The sequence below is a fragment of the Haemorhous mexicanus genome, chromosome 1, assembly GCF_027477595.1.
Source record: "Haemorhous mexicanus isolate bHaeMex1 chromosome 1, bHaeMex1.pri, whole genome shotgun sequence".
Lineage (NCBI taxonomy): Eukaryota > Metazoa > Chordata > Aves > Passeriformes > Fringillidae > Haemorhous > Haemorhous mexicanus.
The window spans coordinates 9,880,374-9,899,290 of record NC_082341.1 but is presented as its reverse complement, the minus strand read 5'-3'; the positions used below and the strand labels follow the sequence as shown (position 1 = coordinate 9,899,290).

The window sequence follows — 18,917 nt, the reverse complement described above, 5'->3', positions numbered from 1 at the left end:
GCCTCTTGATACATTTAGATACAGAGTTAAATACAGATACCAACTCTAAATTATGTCTTATATTGCAGTTTTGCAAGATTAAAAAGAGCAGTCTCACTGCTGGAGAAGAGTCCATCCTTTGGAGTATTTATCCCTGTAGATTTTAATCTCCAGTTAAATTAGTTTGTTATAACTTTAATTTATTTCTAAGTTTAAAGTTAGGAGCTTTCTATAAACCCTGCATTCTCTAAATACAGTTGAGAAGGACCTCTCAAACAATCTCTCTAAACATTCATAAGAATAGTTGTAGGAAGCCAAGCCCTGTGGGGTGTGTGGTGAGGGAAGGAAGGAAAGATTTTATTTATATATTTTTTTCAGTTTAAAGCACATTAATTCTTTTAAGAATCCCCTTTTATCCTGCAGTTCCACTATTGTGGCTTCTTTTAGCCCTTTCTGCTGTCAGTTGTTTGTGGTGGGGTGTGTGCATTTGCTTTGGACCTTCTATAGTGCATTTAAGTATTTCAACATCTCCAAAACTCTAGAGTGTTTTTTTGCATTATCCTTGAGGGTTTTTTTTCCGTCTGCTTTTAATTTTAATTACAAAAGGAGTGTGTTTTGGTTTAGTTTCTATTGTTTCTGCAAGGATACTGAGTGCATTATGATCATTGCTTCAGAGTATTTTTCAGAACTCTTCGGAGCAGGTTTTGTACATCACTCAGGGTCCAATTAAGAGCTTCACTCTAAGTAGCCTGAATAGCTAATCCACAAAGCACTCACTGGAGAATGTATTTAAAACTTCAGTTTGAGGACCATATTTGTGAAGGGAATGCTTTGCCTTTCTCTTACTGAGGAGTTTATGTTAAAAAAAATTATCAAAATTCATTGCAGTTTAAAAGTCTTGTTCTCGATGACAAATATGGGCAAGGGAAAAATTTCAGCCACTTAAGCAAATGAAGATAAAATCTAGAGAAATTGTTAATAAGAAATCTTATATTTGGTAAAGTGTGTGAATGTAGTAAATACTTGGGTAAAGGTTATGGATCAACAGAAAACAAGCTAAAGACAGTCAACTCAAATGTGAACTGTAGCAAAGAAAGCAAAGAAGATTGAGAGATTGAAGAAGTAGTTGTTAATGACCTGAGTTTTTTCAGCTTCTCATGTCACAAAAAAAAATGATGCACTGAAAGAGTTTTAGGCTGCAGATTGAAACACATGGCAGATTTTTTCAAATGTGGAATACTTGAATGGGAAGACTCACTGCATTATACTGGCAGAGGACAGATGCAAAAATAGGGCCTAAAGACTTTGTAAAAACAGTTAAGATAGTCCAGTGTACAGAACCACATATCACTGTAATATAGGAAATAATTTTGCTATAGCCTTTTATTTTTTCTTCTTCTGGTTATCTTCCATGGGCTACAATGAGCACATGCAGTACATCACACTTGTCTTTTGATTCAGTACAGCTGCTGTTAATATTCTTACAGGAGTGTCCTCATTAAACTGTGATCTATCTCAGTGTTCTGTGCCTTAAAGGGATCATAAATATTTCTGGGATATTATGATCTGAATGTATGGAATTTGCTTATAAATGAGCTTCCAAGTTCTATGGTGTATTACAGTGGAATTGTGTAGGCATCAACTGTTAATGGACCCAGCCAAATATCTTGGGGGATAAAACCATATTTATCTTTATTTTAAAGTTAAATGTTGTTGACTTAGTCCCCTCAAATGCAGTTTGTTACTATTTGTACTTCAGTTTGTCTCATGTTGTTATGGATTTTCAAACAAGCATATTGCTTCCCAGTCTTCATAACACAAATAGTTCTGGTGCTGCAGAGTGCTGAGATTGAGGTTTCAGTTGCAGGTTTTAATTGACCTTGCTTCTCTGTGCCATGTTGTTATGCAATTATATATATATGTGGGAGTGTATTTATATATATCTCTACTATCTCTATATATAGTTAGATAGGTTAAAAATAGAAATTACATCATTTTAAATTGTGTATTAAAAGTTACATACCTATTTTTAAACTGTACAGTCACACTACATTCTTTCCAAGGAAAGCAACTGTCACCTTCCTTTGACATAGACCCCATCATGTTGTTGTCTTCCAGTTCCCCAAACTGGCCATTAAACAAAAAAGATTCTACATAGTATTATCTTTTGAATAGTTGAAAATAAATTCCAGTGATGGATGTTTACAGGAAAGTCTTGGTACTATTGTTTATTTCTGTTTAAGGGATTAATAAGATTTGCATCTGTTGAAATCCCAAAGACAGCACCACCACACACAGAGCAGAGGAGGATACAGATGATTTGGCTAATGGATTTGTGGAATGCAGCAGCTCTCACCTTGTTTTTTCTTTTGGTAGTACTTTGTGCCCCTCAGGGGAAGGGAACAGCAATCCTGCTGTTCTGCTCTTACTGTAAGAGTAATTTATTCTATATTGACTTGAGTCTAGAATAGCCAATGAAGAGAGCAATTCCATTTGTTCACAATTCCTTAAATATTTTTGTAATAAAATTACTTCATACTCCCAAACCCAGGTAACAGTGTTTCACAGGCCAGGTCTGAGGAACTAATGTGCAGAAAGCTGAGCTCTGCTGCAGAATCTGGAACAGGATGCCCTGCAGAGGAAAAAATTTCCCTCTCCTTTCAGCAGTGTCTGGCTTTAATCTGGCTCATCTCCATCCCACTTGGCTCCTTCTTCCATTTTCTTTATCTGGGCAGTCTCTTCAGAAAGCTTTTCAGATTTCATTTGTGCTTCTGTTACAGCCTCTATCTTCTTAGAGAGTGTCCTAGTCCAGCTCATGTCTCCCTACCTAGAGCATGGCATTCAATGTTGGGTTTTTGCTTTTAGCTTTCCTTCTGCAGAATCATTGACCAATTCCGGGCTAAATCAGAGTCTCAAGCTTTCTTCCTGAATTCCTTGTTAAATCTGAAAATTAGTTTGTTTTCAGAACCAATGTGTCTCAGAGCAGTACCAGCTCTTGGAAAAAAAGATTGCTCAGCTCTGCTGCTACATGGTTGAGGGAAAGCAGTTATAAATCCAAGCCCGAGTTGTGTGTGAATAATCTTGTAGCCTTGTAGCATGGCAAAATAGATAGGATTTCTTTTTACCAGCTTTAACAAATCTGAAATACAGGGCAGCATCTGGAAAATTTCAACCATTTGACCTTAAATCCCCAAAAATGGAATGCAAGAACTGTTCAGGGAAAAATACGTGTAATTTTTAATATCTTCTCTAATTTGCTTCCTGCTTTCTCTCCCTTCAGAAAGGGCTCAACTGTTTTTGGCTTAGAACTTGCTTAGAAGATCATTCAGCTCAGCATGCCCTGCTTATTGAAATTCTAAATACGACTGGCTTTGCAAGTCTATGAATATTTCAGACAAGTTTCATTTTTAGCATAACTACCATCTCTGTCTAGTGCTTCTCATGATTATGCTAGATGAGAGTGGATTTGGGCACATTTACAATCAATGAGATCTGTGGAGAGCTTTCCTGAAATGGAGTATGAGTTCTGTGTCCATTATTTCCCAAAAGCAGGGCCTCTTGCTTCTTTCATATTATGCATCCTTCTGGAGGTGCAAACCTAGGTAGCAAACCTAGGTATTAATTTGAGTGATTTTGATGACAATGATGTTTTCAAAGGGATGTTTGAGCAAACTGGCATTGTTTTATGTTCCAATATTTCAACATGCATTTTTTGTGCATATACTGGGAGACAAAATCCATTGTCATGACACTGCAAAACAGAACTAACAGTTTATTGCAATTTAGTTCATAAAAGTGAAATGTATACTTTCTTTTTTAGTTTTGTTGGAAACTGTGAAATTGATTTGGAGATCAAGAGATATTTCTGCAGAGCTGGTGTGAAAAGTATACAGGTGAAATTCAGGTTTTTTTCTTTTGATTTTCATATCACTAAATCACTATTTTCTGATTAAATCTATAAGAAAGCAACAGTAATTGTGAAGTTTTCTAGCTCTTTCTTCTCATTTGAATAGTATTGATACTGCATTAGATTTTCAATAACATGTCTTAACATAAGAAAAAAATTCCTTTAATATGTAGAACAATATGTAGGTAACATTTACTACAGGAAAAGCTGGAGATAATTTCATATCAAGCTGATGTGATGTGTTCAAGTGATGTGTCGGTTTATAAAGGCACCATGGAGCTTAAAACTTTATTTCATGTAATACCTAAGCATCACATGGAATTACTGTTTTTGTTGCAATTACTATTAGTAGCCTTGCCTTCTGATGTTGTTTCTGAGATTGCCTGAACTTTCTGATAACAGATCCCTACCTAAGGAGCAGAATTAGCTCTTTTGCATGTGTGTCTTGACACACCTGTAAGAATTTACCTGCTTTTGCTCTGGTACCTGTGGTGCCACTGTGCTTCTTGTGTCACGTTTGTTTACGTGGACCTGTAGAAATAATCTACTTCACAGTTTCAAAAAATTACCACCAACATGACACTGCATGATACTGATGAATGTAGTGAATTTTTAAGCACAACTGTTAAGTGCTTGTATGATTTTTTTGGGGGTTTGGATGACATATAAAGAAAGAAATATATATATATATAATTCTTCCATAAGCAAAAATTTTATAAATTAGAAGTGTGAGCATTGCCAGCAAATAAATTTTAAATAAAATTTTACTAAAGTAAATTTCATTCTCTTTTTTTTTTTTTTTTCCCTTTCACAGATCCACGGCACCATGAGGGTTATCCTGGAACCATTAATTGGAGACATGCCCCTAATTGGAGCACTATCCCTTTTTTTCCTTAGGAAACCTGTAAGCACTTTTATCTCCCTTTCCAGTTTTTTTAGAGTGGTGATGATGGTAGTTAAAAATGATGGAACAAGAATTAAGCAGCAAAAGGAAAGAGTTTGGGAAATCACTGCTGTTTGCTTGAACTTTGACAGATAAGCACTGGAAAAATTTATGAATGCTAGCAGGAACCAAGACGGATAATAATTACCTTGGAATTTGGAAGTGTGTTTTGTGAAAGCTGTCAAACTTTTCTTACAAGTCCTCTGGGTAAGGAAAGATAACAGATGCCATCTAGATTGGTTGTAAAAAAGCTTTTGTTGCTGTTCTCATGATATTCTGTAGATCTAACTTAAAATGTCACAAAATCTCTGCAAGGTTGTTAAGAAGACCAGTGCTGGTGTTAGCACAAATTAAAATGGGAAATTACCCACCTGCTGGGAAGTTTTTTCCTAGATAGCAAGTGGGCAATTTCCATTACATTTACCAGTGACCCAAGTGTCAGGGTGGATGAAGCACATAGTGAGATGGAATTGGAATTCAAAATGATGATGATAGCAACAAAAGTGGAAAGCAGAGAGAAGATCACAGAGTTCAGCTGGGAAATGCACTAGGCCAAAGTGCATATTTGGGCAGGAGTAACAGTGAAACAAAGGTGGGCCAACAAGGTCTTGCTGGTATGAAAATGATACAGCCAAACTGGCATGTGTAAACAAGAGGACAGCTCTCAAATGCTTTCAGTTTTAGGCACAGCACTTCACCAAATCTCTTTTATAAAAGTATAAAGGATAACATAATACACATTTCACTTGGCTGGTGGAAAATTTTTTGATGTTGTTTGTGTGTGTGTGTGAGGCACTTTCAGCAATTTGAAGTTTGGTGCTACTTTTAATAAGTCTCCATAAGAGCCTAACAAAAAATGTGAACGATGTGGAAGTTCTTATGCTCCATACACTTCTTTAAAGAAATTAATTGTTTCCATCTCTTACTTGAAAGTATATTTTCCATTGGAAGCTTTCCTTGAAGATGTTCTAATTAAACATTAAAACTTCCTATGTCAAGGTTTACCAGTTTCAGACTGGCAGGTCACAAATTACAAGTGCATGGGTTTAGACACTTGGAAGCATCACAAAGTGATCAACTTGGTTTCATCAGCAGTCTGAAACTCTGAAAACTTGATCTAGGCTTGGGGGGTGAGAGTGAATTCCTCAACAGCTTTAGGAGGTATGTTGTTACTTTCTTCAAAGAAATCACATTCTTGTGATACAGTTCTTTTGAAGAAATGTCCCATGATAAATTTTGGCTACCATGTTGAAAAATAGGTTTGGCTTTAGATGTTTATGTGTGGCCTAGAAAAAACTTATGTCACTTGTGTATTTGTGTGGCTTGTTTCAACTGTCTTGGGAAACCATGTGTGCTTGGGTAGAAGGAATGGAGACTTAAATCTTGGCAAAATGTGCAAGAATTTGGAAATATTTTGGCCCCGATTTAGTCAGTGTTTTTGTAAAAGTGAATTAGTTCATGCAAAACTGGTAAAAGATCATTGCTCTTATTTGGAAATAGTTGAGGAAGTACATTGGAATGAACCAAATTTGAATTTCCACAGATTTCTTTGAAGTGAGCCTAAACACTAGGAGATGTCTGCTTAAGTTTCACCTCATTTTTAATCTGTGGCTGAGCCGTGAGTGTAGGACAACTGTTAATCTTCATGTTTATTCTAACAAAGTAAGCATGGCCCTGAAAAGGATTCAATGCTGTCTTATGCTGGTTTGCACTATGAAATTGTTAGCATACTTTCTGATATCATTTTGCTATTTAATTCTCTCCTAAGTCCCCAGCTCATTCCAGGGACCATCCAATAAACAAGTTAAATGCAAAAATTCTGGTTTAGAGGAGCAGGGAGAAAAGTGTAGTTGTGTGGACAGAGGTGCTGTCTCTTTTTCCCCTACAGGAAGAGCATTTTTCCATTGTGTAGATGTGGTTTGTGTTGTCTCGCTCAGTTCTGTTTTGTACAATCCTTCTGCAAAGTCATTCTTACACACTCTGTGCTGGAGCCATGACCTGACCCAGTATGTCTGGACTGCCCTGGGGTACCTCCTGCAGATGCTTCTGTTTGGTGCCTTCTGGGGGAGAGGTAGGAAAGCTGGCAGTGGTAGGAGGGAGAGATCAGCCCCAGGAATCCTTAGAAGCAGTTCCTGGTTCAGCTCTGCTTCCCAGAGGTAGGAGGTATCCAAACCTTCCACTTCTGGTACTCCCAGAGCCTTCTCCAGTAGATTTTAACTCTGGTAGCTGTGCCCACTCTTCTAAGTGTGATGCATCTGCAAACTGCTTAACTAGGACAGCTTGCACCTGAGAAAAGAAACTGAAAACATGTCAAGTGAAACACCCCTCATTTGGGGTCAGTTTGTGAACTTTGGGAAATCGTCTGTCCAGAGTAATTTTGTCTTTTCTCCTACCCCTGACACTTTATTAGTGGGACAAAAAAAGGATGGTAGAGCAGAGTATCAGCTTGGACTAAAAAGACAGGCCCTCCCCAAAAGTATTCAGTTACAAATATGCTAAAAGTGTTTTTCACCCTCCTTTCCTTTAACAACTAAGGCAGTGGTCAATGTCTGAGCAAACCTAAGGGTGAATGGTTCAAAAATTATCTAAGGTAAGCCATAACTTTGACAGTTTTCCATGGCTGTTCAGCTTTTTCCAAACAGACTTCTCTCCCCAATGCAGTGTGTTTTCTCAGTATTTATTTTTCTAACTTCGGTAGAAAAATGTAAAATAAAGCTTATTATAGCAAGAACCAAATTCTGTTCTCTTACTAGAGAGCAAATAGCTGCAGCCAAAGAAAGCTTTTCTTAAATATTTTTGTTAGAAGAGAAGAGGAATTAGCTGGCAGCTGGCATTAGATTTTGTTCTCATATTTTCCAGTCCAAAGTAACTGGCAACAATTCCTCTTGCTCTGTATCATCTGTTTGCTGGACTTAATGACTATATAAGGCAACATGGCCTATGAGTTTACCAGTCTCATATTTCTGAGTAATACATAAAGTTTTTGATCTTTCAAGAACTCTTACATCTTATGAAACTTTCTATATACTGTATTTTGTTGTTATTGTGAGGAAGGTGCTAAAAGTTTCATCAGCTTATTTTATAAATCCAGATATGTAGGACATATCAAGGAAGGGAAATATGTGCAATTCTAATGTTTGAAGTGGTCTTTTAAATCTCTGAGTGTCAGTGCTAGAGAGAAGGTGGCACTGGATTAACAGTCAGGATTTGTGAGATTCTTTGCATTTTCTCACTATATTAACATTATGTATATTTACCAGATAGTTGGATCTCAAAGTTTTAGTTATTGTTTTACTTTTAGCATGAATCAGTGCATAGTTATTTTGATTTGTTGTTCAGTATTAGAAGTTTATATGGCTTATAGTTGTGCTGTAAATGGGTAATTTTCAAAAGCTTGTTCAGTGGCATGCTCAGAATTGAGGGTGTGTCCTAACCCAACCATTTTCTCTTAATAAAAGCCAAAATCCTCCCAATAAGGGAAACACATAAAAATACTAATGTTCTAAAAAGAACAATGGCTGGAAAACAGGATGTCTTCCAGGAAAAATGGGCAGCTCTTCCAGAGCTCTCATTTTCAGATTTATAATTTTGTCTTCCACTTGCTGACTTGAGTACTACTCCCCTTCTACTCACTTTACAGGTTGGTGCTGTTCTGTAGTTTTGATTAATTTTTTATAAGGCTTAATTTCACTTAATATTGTCTGCCTTTGGAAAACTGGCTGGATGGGACTTGCAAAATTATAAGTCCTGATGAAAATTAGACTCAAAAATTAGTGCTTACAGCCATAATGAGTCCAGTGAAATGGCTGGAAATAAAAAAAAAGTGGTTCTGTAGAATGTATAGAATGCCTCTAGAACATGTGGAACTGTCAGGTTTGTGGAACCCCTGGATAAATGCTGAGGCACTGTTAGAATAATATTTCTTAAGAGTTAGTCTTGTTGCTTATGAAGTGAATGATTTTCACTGCTACTCAGCATGCTTAAAATTTGCTACAGCTTATATTTTTTTCTCAGTGATTTTAGATTTTGGTAGCTAATGGGATGTTTTAAGGGCTATAACAGTTGGTGTTTCCACAGTACCTTATTCTTTTCCCCCTGTGCCCTCCCCCATTCAACGCTGTTGTCTCTCTTACACCAGTTTTGAAACTTCTGCTGCTGGAGGAAGCTGGCTAAGGGGCATGAGCTGGCAGGATATTAAACACAATAAGAAATGCCCAGTTTCTTGTCCTTCAGATGTATTTTAGTTGCCTGAGCAGCTCACTAAAGTCAGGAGACTGGTGTGAGGGTGTGAACATTTAAATGCAGACTGTAGAAGGGTAGGAAGGAGTAGAGAAGGTGGAGAGGATTGGCTTGAATAAAGCTGTGAGTAGCTGATACTATGGAGAACAGCAGGTGCACTGCTGTTTGGATTTGTGCAAAGTCAACTGTGATCCTGCTTCTGGTCACTTCAGCTCACTTGCCTGGTGGGTCTTCTACCCCCTCCAGTATACATCTTACCTCTCTAGCAGTTGTCTCATTGGAACCTTCAGAGAGTTACAACTGAAAAACTTTAAACACCATTTCTGTGCAGAGATATGCCATGTTTGCTACAGCAGCCAGTGGGAGCACTACAGCACCTACTCTCTGCAGTGTTGTTTGAGGTTGAGTTTATTGTGTATTTCCTGGGAGATACACTGGATAACATTACATATTAAGTTATTACAACAATGCCAGCACTTCAGTGTTGTAGGTGGTGATGGGCTTTGCTCTAACAAACAAATTGTACCATATCTGGGTATGGCCTTTCACAAGTAACAGTAGAGGGAGGGCATGTTAGTCCCCTCCTTCTAAGACATTTCTGGGAAAAATCACACCTTACCCATGGAATTGCATCCTCAGGGCCTGTAGTAGAGCTTAAGTTTTCCTACAAAGGCCTTACACTTCCATAAGTCATTTAGCAGGAAGTTGTTAATCAGCATTTTAAAATATTCTGTGGCTTCTCTTCTGAGAATTAGTATTGTTTATGGCAGCCAAATCAAGCCACGAGGTTGACAGTGTTTAGAGGCTGCCTTTTGTACTTCTGTGAACTTTATTAATGGTCCTGTGTATTCTACATTCTAGCAGGTATTTTTCCCTTTGTAAAGGTTTCTAGGGTCTTGAGAGCACCCAATGTGTATAGAGATGCTCATTAGTTTTTAGCCTGTCTTTTCTTGTTGGCTGAAGGGAGTTATTTTCTAATCTGATTTTTTAACCTCTTCCGAATCTTCCGAAGTATGCCTTGTGTTAGTTCTCAGTACAGAGCTTTGGTAAGATGTGAATTTCTTGGCTTTCAGGCAGATAAGGAAATTTGTTTTCACCTCTCTGAGCAAAGGAAGAATTGTAAGAAGTTTGAGTCACAAGACACACAGACTACTTCATTGGAAAGTGAAACCGGTGTCTGGAATCCTGCCTTTGTGCAGTGAGCTGGTTGGTAGAGTCTGCAAGGAACATCACCTCTGTAGTTGCAGTGTGTTGTGGAACAATACCATCATTTCTGGCTTCTGGCAGAATTTCATTCACTTACAAATTCTGCACGCAGTTTTTCCAGTGTTCTGGAAAATTTTTCTGTTAGTTCTGCTGCAGAGAACCAGCTGGCATTCTCTGAATTTAGCTAAACTAAGAGAATTATGCATTGCTTAAAATGGTGACAGAGGAGGAAATCATATTGTTAAGCTGTTTTTTAAATATGGAAGGTTTTTAGGTTTGGGTCTTCATAAAAGATTCATTAGCTGGGAGTCCTTTGCTTGCTCCCTTTTTCTCCAAAGGACTCTTAAGTTAGTTATGATGGCAACATTGCTCTAAGAACCACAATTCTGTCAGAAACACATGTTAGGGAGTCCTGTTCTTCTCCAGCAAGTCATGGCATGGCAGTGCCCAAAAAATAGAATGAAAACCTCCTGTTATTTTGCTGGACTGTGGCTGGGGGCTCTCTCCTGCTTATGAAGAAATTTTCTGTCTCCTTTCTTTTCACTCTGCTGCGAGTGTGTCTGCTGTCAGTGTTATTTCTATACTTTTGCAGATAGAAAGATTTTTTTTTTCCTGAGTTGCCTTTTGGAAAACACTTAAGTTGCAAACAGTGTATCTATTGCAGGTTTGATAATTTTTGGAAACCAAGAGCAGACTTGAACCAACTTCATTGAAAGGAAAGGTGGGGTGAAGACAGGGAGAGATAGAACACTAAAAAATCTAGAAGAGTAGAAAACAAAACAAACATTTCTCCCTAATACCTGTAGACCAAGATTAGAGTGTGTTTTACTGCTGGGTGCTTCTGGTAGAACTGGAAAGGAAGCTCTGTGGGGGGCAAATGCAACAAACTTTATCTGACTGAGGAATTTACCTTTAAAGCCCAAACAGTGAAACCTTGATTTTGGCAGGAGTTTGAAGGCTCCTATTCCTTCCAAAACATTTAATGGCTTAAGACTTATTTGCAAATCTTTTAAAATAACCCTGTAAAGTTCTTAGCTGTAATAAAGTTTTTTTTTAATTTCTGAGCTTCAGCTTCAAATGGAAGAGGATTTTTTTTAACATTTCTGAAATTGGTCTTTGTCTTTATTCCTGTACATTAAGTGGATGAAGAGAATTTCTGGCATTATATGTATTTCTTTTCTAAATGACCACTCTTAATGGCACACATCTCGGGTTTTTGTGTAATTGCTTTTCCATGTTTCATGCTGTAAGGACTGATGATGGAATGAATGTCTAGGCTTGTTTTTCAGCAGAGGTGTGTAATAATCAAAATATTGACAGTGAAATTGTACCGTAGGCCCTGTTTTGTTTCATAGACTGTTTTGCAACCTTTTGAAATGCTTTTTAGTCACATCAATGCAGAGTGTCACTTCTCAGTGGCATCTCTTTGGTTGTTCTTGGCTTTCTTTTGGGCTATGGCAGTTAATACAGAAACCACTGTGATAAATGTTTCAGTCCTGTGCAGAAGATGTTTCCCAATGTTGAATTTCAACACGCATTGCTCAATGCATTTATTCAGTGAAGTCTGTTAGGAGACAGCACAGGACTTACTGTGTTAATTGCTGTATGTAGTACACTGAACAAAATATGAAAACAAGAGGAAATGCAAATCTTTTCTCATTTGCTATTTAATCTGAAAACATGGTTATGTACAACTGGTAAATACAGGATGCAGGTATGAGCACCTCAGCATAGGGACCACTTTTGGAAGGTATTTATGGCGTCCATTTCCTTCTATTTTGCTTCTGAATAAAGAAAACATAAATCATATAATAAACTGGATTCTTTGTCTTAAAACGGTATAAAATTAATTCTTCTAGAACCTTGGTAGACTGCATAGCTCTTTAAAGTGTCTCATAATGTACAGTCAAAACTTGTGATTAGAACAAGAGAATTAGTCTGAATACTCAATTTGTGGTTAGTCTTATCAGCTACTACCAAGCTACTTGTTTGCTATATTACTTAAACATCTGTGGGTTTGCATGATTGAGGAAGTAGTATAAAACTGAAATTATTCACACTAAGTTGGACTTTTCCTTCTTGTTCAATTATTTATTTCTTAACTTTTTTTTTTCAGATTTAAGATAAGGAGGAGATTTGAGAACATATACCAATAATTTGCACAATTAATTTTTAAAGTGAAATCTTAGTTTTCCTAAATGAAAATGTTCTGTGTTCTAGCTCCCAGTTTGTTTTTGTAGAACTGTACAACTAAGGATTGCATACCAGTGTAAAAGAATCCATTTTGCAACAAATTATTTTCCACAAGGGTTTTTTTACATTTAGAAATTAAAAACCTTCTAGCTTTAAATTGATAATCATGTAGAAAAAAAAAATTACAGTACCTCAAAGAAAAAAAAGACTGTTCAGTATACAGTATGGGTTGTAGCTAAGACCTTATTCTCTTCTGAAAGGTATTACTTCCATTTAGCCTTGCTAGTATTCCATAATAGATGAGCATTAACCTTTTCTCACTAAAAACCTGTTAGTACTCTAATAGAAAGTGGGCAAAAGTGGTTGTAAATGAGCTACTTTTAAAAGATATTGAATACAAAGTGGTCCTGCAGCTAGTGATAGCTTTGTGCCTTCACCTAAAGAAGGAATCAGTCAAGAAAGTCAGCAATCTCTGTAGAACTTCTGAAGAACTTTTTCCCTTTAGATTCTTACAGTCTGGTTTCATCCATGACAAATGTATATGATCAGGTAGATGGCTTAGTCTGAGTTTAGTTTCCCTCACACAGGGTGACTCTCTGTAGAGAGGGGATGTCTGAAACAGAATTTCTGACTTTCTGGAGAAACTACTGGGTGGAATTATTCCATGATGGGGAAAGATGGAAATTTTCTTCCCCAAGGAAGATGACTCCTACCCCATCTGCAGATTTGCAGCTGTGGAACAGATTTGGGGCCAGTGTAGCAGAGGACAGCCTGGGAGCATCCAAGCCAGCAGAGCTTGAACTGTACTGAAGCACCAGGAGAAAGCAGGAGGTGGTCACTTCTGAGAGACTCCTGGCCCCATGTGCCATCCTGAGCTGTTTTCTCTCGAGGTTTGTGCTTGCCTGGACCTCAGGTTCAGCATGTTGTTACAGCTTGTCTGGCCTCAGACCATTACCCACTGCTGCTCTTCCACGTGGGCATCAACACCACTTCAGGGGAGATCTGGAAAGCATGAAAGGTGACTGCAGCATGGCTCTGGAGGCAGGTCAAGGGCACAGGGGCTCAGGTGGTCAGCTCCCTGCTGCTGGTAAGGTTGAGGAGACAAGAAAGTGATTGGGAGTAGCCAGGAGGGAGTCATGAGCAGGAAATCATGAAACCAAATCAGTAACCCTCTGTGATCAGAAGGCTGGCTGGGTGGGTGAGGGAAGAACTATGGACACAGCTTGCCTTGACTTCAGTAAGGCTTTTGACACAGCCTTCTGGAACATCCTCACAGCTAAACTCTGCTAAGTACAGAGTAGATAAATGGGCAGCTTGGTTGAAAAGTGGCTAAACTCTTCAGGCTCAGTGAGTTGTGGTCAGCAACATGAAGTTTAGCTGGAGAACCATCAGTAGTGATGTACCCTGAGGTAAAAGCTGGGGCCAGCACAAATTCATGGCTGTCCTGGATGCTGGGACAGAGTGTGCTCTCAGCTTGCTTAAAACTGGAAGGAGTGCTTGATACACCTGATAGTTGTACTGCTGTTTCGAGGGGCTTTGACAAGCTGGAGAAATGTGCCAACAGGAATCTCATAAAGTTCCACAAATGGGAATGTAAAGTCTTGTGCCTAGAGAGGAGTAACCCTGTCTCCCATGTCAAGCTGGGGGCTGACTGTCTGGAAAGCAGCTTTGCTGAAGAAGATATGGGCTGTTCAGTTGGACAGAAAGGGGAAGAGAAGTCAGAAATGTGCACTTATGGCAAAGAAGGCCAACAGCATCCTGAGCTGCAGTAGGGGAAGCGTTGCCAGCTGGTTGAGGGAGATTTTTCCGTTCTCCACAGCGCTGGTGAGGCACATCTGGAGTGCAGTATGGGGTTCCCCAGTACAGCAGAGACAGGAACATCCTGGAATAAGTCCAGTGGAGGGCCACAAAAATAATGAAAATACAGGGCATCTCTCATGACATCATGCTCCAGTCCCTTAATCATCTTCATGAGGCCCAGGATAGCCTGAGCTCTGTTTGTGGCAAGGGCATGGTGCTCCTCTGGATTCTTGCAGTAGGTCCCATGAATTGTGTTGCCTTTTGTTCTGGAATATCTGGTTATTACATCTTACTTTTTTCCTTGAAAAGATAATGATTTCCTTTTTACCTGCTTAATTGTTTGTTACAGGTAGGCCTGTAACAATTTGTAATATTCATGGGTAACATTGTTGAAATATTTGCCACCATTTCAAAAGTATATTAAGTAACAATGCTCCTATATGAGTAAATCTGTTATGTGTTATCTTTACTGGAAGTATTTGCAAAGGAAATCACTAATTAAACTATTAATAGATCCTTTGTAAAGAATGGTATGTGCTATTTTTAAAAAAGAAAGTGAAGGTAGGATGATGATTCTTGTCTGTGAAAATATACATTTGTTCTTGTAGAGGTTTGTTGTTTTGTTTGAGCAATTAGCTGAACTACCTCAATTAGTTTATTAACTGAAGAATATCAAAATCCTTTTCTCATGCAGTTATACTTAGATTAGGGGAGTTGGATTTGGAAGCATGCTGGTAACTGGGTGGGTTTGGGTTTGTGTTGCTTAAATATTGTGGTAACTTCTGTGACATCAACTGAAATAATTCAGTGAAGAGAGAACTAAGGGAACTCAGGTCTATTGGTTTTGTTATCTAGAATTACAATATTATAGGATCAAAAAGGATGTTTTAAATTGGTTTTTAAAGTCAGCAGTCTTGAAACAGAATAGGTACCTGTATACAGCATAATATTCTGCAAAGATTTTTAGTGAAGAAAGTATGCATGACCTAGCAATGAGTTATCCCTTTTAATTATTTCTGAAGATTTTTCTCTCTTTGATACTTAATCCTGTTGATACCTTTCTTCTTTATCAGTGATAGAATGAACTTGTTCCTTGAAAACAGCCTTTTATGTTTACAAGCTGTTATCACATCTTCCTGCCCCCTTCTTAATCCCAATTCTTCATTCTTTCTGTTGGCTATGTCTTCGAGATCTCTTTTTTTTTTCCTGGTCTCACGTGGGATTCTTTCAGTTTATTATAATTTGCAAATTCATGTTAATGACTGTTCATCTCTAACAGGTCTATGGTGACTCCAGAAATATTTCTTCAGAAAACAGGGCCACATTTCATTATTCTAAATGGGTTGTACAGAGTAGATCCTGTGTATTTGTGTATATTGGGGGGTGTGTATTTGTATGAATGGTAGAAGAAAGGATAAGAGAATGATGAAACTTTTTATAACTTTAAAAAAAGTGTCTAAAAATTCTTAAGAATGGAAGAGGGTTGTTTGTTTGTTTAAGAAAATCCTGGAAACTGTTTAATTCTCCACTGATCAGAATCTGTAACAATTGTGTTTATTTCTTCAGTGTTACCAATTCTAAGCTGCTTTTCTTTTTTCCTTTTTCCCCCCTCTCTCTTTTCTCTGCAATTCACAGCTTTTGGAGATTAACTGGACTGGACTGACCAATCTTCTGGATGTTCCAGGACTGAAGTGAGTATACCTAAAGCACTGTTTGATATATCTGCACCCCAGTAAAGCCCAGAAAATCTCAAGACCATCAATTGAATAATTTCTAGGTTAGATGACTCTGAGCAGTTCTCTCCTAATGTAGAATTATATGAAATTGCTCAATTTGCAGAAGGTAGTGATTTCACCACAAGTCAAATTATGCCAAAAGAATATCTTGTGGGTCTTGTTAAAAATAATTTGAAAATATAATTTGTAATGTACTTCTTTTAGTGTTCTTAGCCTTTCCAGAATCTTGTGAATTTCCTATCTGCCATCTCCTATGAAAGACACAGAACCTTGCTTTCATGCAAGTGGGTTCATGACATCTTGGTTCTTGGCTTTGTGTGCCAATCCATCTCTATTTGATTGTGTAAAGGTAGTTAGAAGTACCTTAAGATTATTCAAACTAAATAAAGTTTCTAAAATCTTCAAGTGTTTACTTTTAAAGCTTTCAGTTTGTTATGTGAAGATGGAGTACCAAAATATTGACTGTATATAGCTATAAATAGCTTAGCTTATTCAGAGTTTTTCCTAATAAATACCACATGATAAAATCCCAAATTAAAAAGCATCAATAGAGGTGCAAATCAGGCTGCTTTCAATCATTACAACCTGATAAAGTTAAATCCATGAATATATTCATATTTATCGGGTTTTAATAGTTACCCAGGGGCTTTTTAATGTGGAGACAATGGCAAAGGAGATAATGGTAGATCTGATACACGCTTGGATTTTGTGACTACCCCTTTTATTAGATCCCATACTCTCAAGAGTTGGCTGACTCCAGAATTATTTTTCATTGTTTTAAAACAGGAGTTTGAATTTAGGTATTAAATTAATCCCTTAGTAATCAACTGCATGACTGAAGTGAGTTTTTCTTTCCTTAGACATGTGAAGCCATTGCATAGAATCCCAGCTGAACAGTTTGAAATTAGAACTTGTATTAAGTAGGTTAATGGCTCCAAGAATTGCTCGTGTTTCAAGCCTGTCTCTGAGGAAAGAGGTTTTCTCCATGAGTGAGAGAAAATGGCTTCCAAAACACAGCTCCTGAGTAATAATTCCCCTTTTTGTTATAACATGACTAAATTTACATTTAGTACTTAACTTTACTAGGCTCCTGAGACTCACATCCTGCTACATACTTGCCTGACTGCAAACACAAAACCTCAGATGTAAACAAAGTCTCCCAAATGTCTCAAGTTTATGGTTTCCAGAGCAACCAAACTTGGCCACATATGCACAAACCAGTGCCATCTAGACATGGTATAGTTTCTATAGTAACTGTAACTGGGGTGACTCACAGTCTGCCTTGCCAAGAGGTTTCTTTAGTGCTGGATTTGTTTTTCTTATCTGTATAGATAAGTTGTGTATTTTGGTCTGACTACTTGACATATTGTAGTTGTTGTAAACAACGATGAACAAGAGATTGCTGCCACCACAGGTACCTTTATAGCCCTATGACTTTTGGCTGCACACTGAACTGCTTATTTGTACTCTGTTTGCAAATGTCTTCTGCTAATTGAATTTCACCTTTAGCTGCTGGAAGCTTCCCTGTCAGCTGTTAACAATTTTTTCATTGCTTCTCCTATATGACTCCACAAGGAGAAGGACACACAAGTAATTCATATTTCCATCATTAGTTTAGCTTGTGGGGAAGTGGAATTAAAATCTCTGTGAGGAGGAGCCAGGCTGTGAGAATACTCAGGTGCTTTCAGGAGGGGATGTGGATGATGGAAAGATGTTTGGGTTGCTTGAGATACAGTGAAAACACTCAGTGCAGTCAGAAATTTGCTGTCTCTGCAGTATGAATAAAGATAGCACAGGAAAAATACACAGCTGATAAAAATTGATAATGATTAAGTAGAACTAAGAGCAATACAAAAGAGTAGGCAACTAACAATTATTTTTCTGCAATGAAACTGAATTTTTGAAGGCAGTCTAATAAACTATATGAAACATTGCACACTTCTTTCATTTTTTTGAACTGAAAAAATAATTGTACGTAGAATCATTGACTAAATTTTAATGATCTTAGGAAGCTGTTTTTTAATGATCCATCCACATAAGGGTTTATATTAACACATCTTTCTCTATTGCTTGCAGTGTTTGGTCTCTGTTTTCTACAGATCAGACCACTTACTTTAGATAACAAAAAATGCAAAAGATTGTCATTTTTGCCTTGCCTTCATGAGGAATACTTTGTATCCAGGTGCACCCCAGCTGGCTAATACTAGATGAGATTTAAACAGCTTGAAAGCATCATGTTGTTTTAGATTTAATTTAATTCATTAGTTAGTTGTGTACAATCTTCAGTGTTCTTTTTCAGCTCCATATTTAAAGTTAGGGTATCTACTACTTTCTAGGAATCCAGTTTCTCTGTGTAAAACTTGGTGAAACTTCATTAATGCTGCCTCATTTTTCTCAGGTGTTTTAGTGAAATTCAAGTTGTAGTGTAGGGATAAAATTATGAGACTGACCTCTGGAATCAGCTGGGATTTGGTTCTGGCATAAAGGATTGTGAGTCCTCCCAGTGCTTGGGCTGTGTTTCTTTCTCTTATTTAAGGAGATTTGCTGTAGCTCTATTTGAACATTAGTCAGTCTCTGGACCTTATGCTAGTCCAGAGTAGGTTTATTTATGCCTGTGATCACGTAAAGTTTGTGATCTTAAGGAAGCACTAGAGAAGAGCAGGGCAAGCTCTGGTACCATTGCTTTCCTTGCACAGCTCCTATGCTTTCTGTCAGTTGGTTTTCTCCATTAGTCATCTGTTCTTAAGGGACTGAGCATAAAGGCAGAGCTTTCTCTTTTTGCCAGTAGGGACACTAACAAAAGCAGGGACAAAAAAGCTTATCTGACCTCTATACTAGAGTTTTGTCATTAGACTTGAATTTTGAAACTTGTGATTGTTGCTTGTGTAGTTACCATCACTTCAACTTGGGTTTG

General features: G+C 37.7%; 1 protein-coding gene across 2 annotated transcripts in view; it reads left to right on the top strand.

Annotated features, from left to right (window-relative positions):
* Nucleotides 1–18,917, top strand: part of ESYT2 (extended synaptotagmin 2) — an 80,456-nt gene that overhangs the window by 34,784 nt on the left and 26,755 nt on the right. For both annotated transcript variants that reach the window (XM_059839783.1, XM_059839774.1), the window contains exons 5-7: nt 3,800–3,872; nt 4,701–4,790; nt 15,903–15,958. In XM_059839783.1, the coding sequence (XP_059695766.1) occupies nt 3,800–3,872; nt 4,701–4,790; nt 15,903–15,958 (219 nt within the window). The remainder of the gene's footprint in view (nt 1–3,799; nt 3,873–4,700; nt 4,791–15,902; nt 15,959–18,917) is intronic.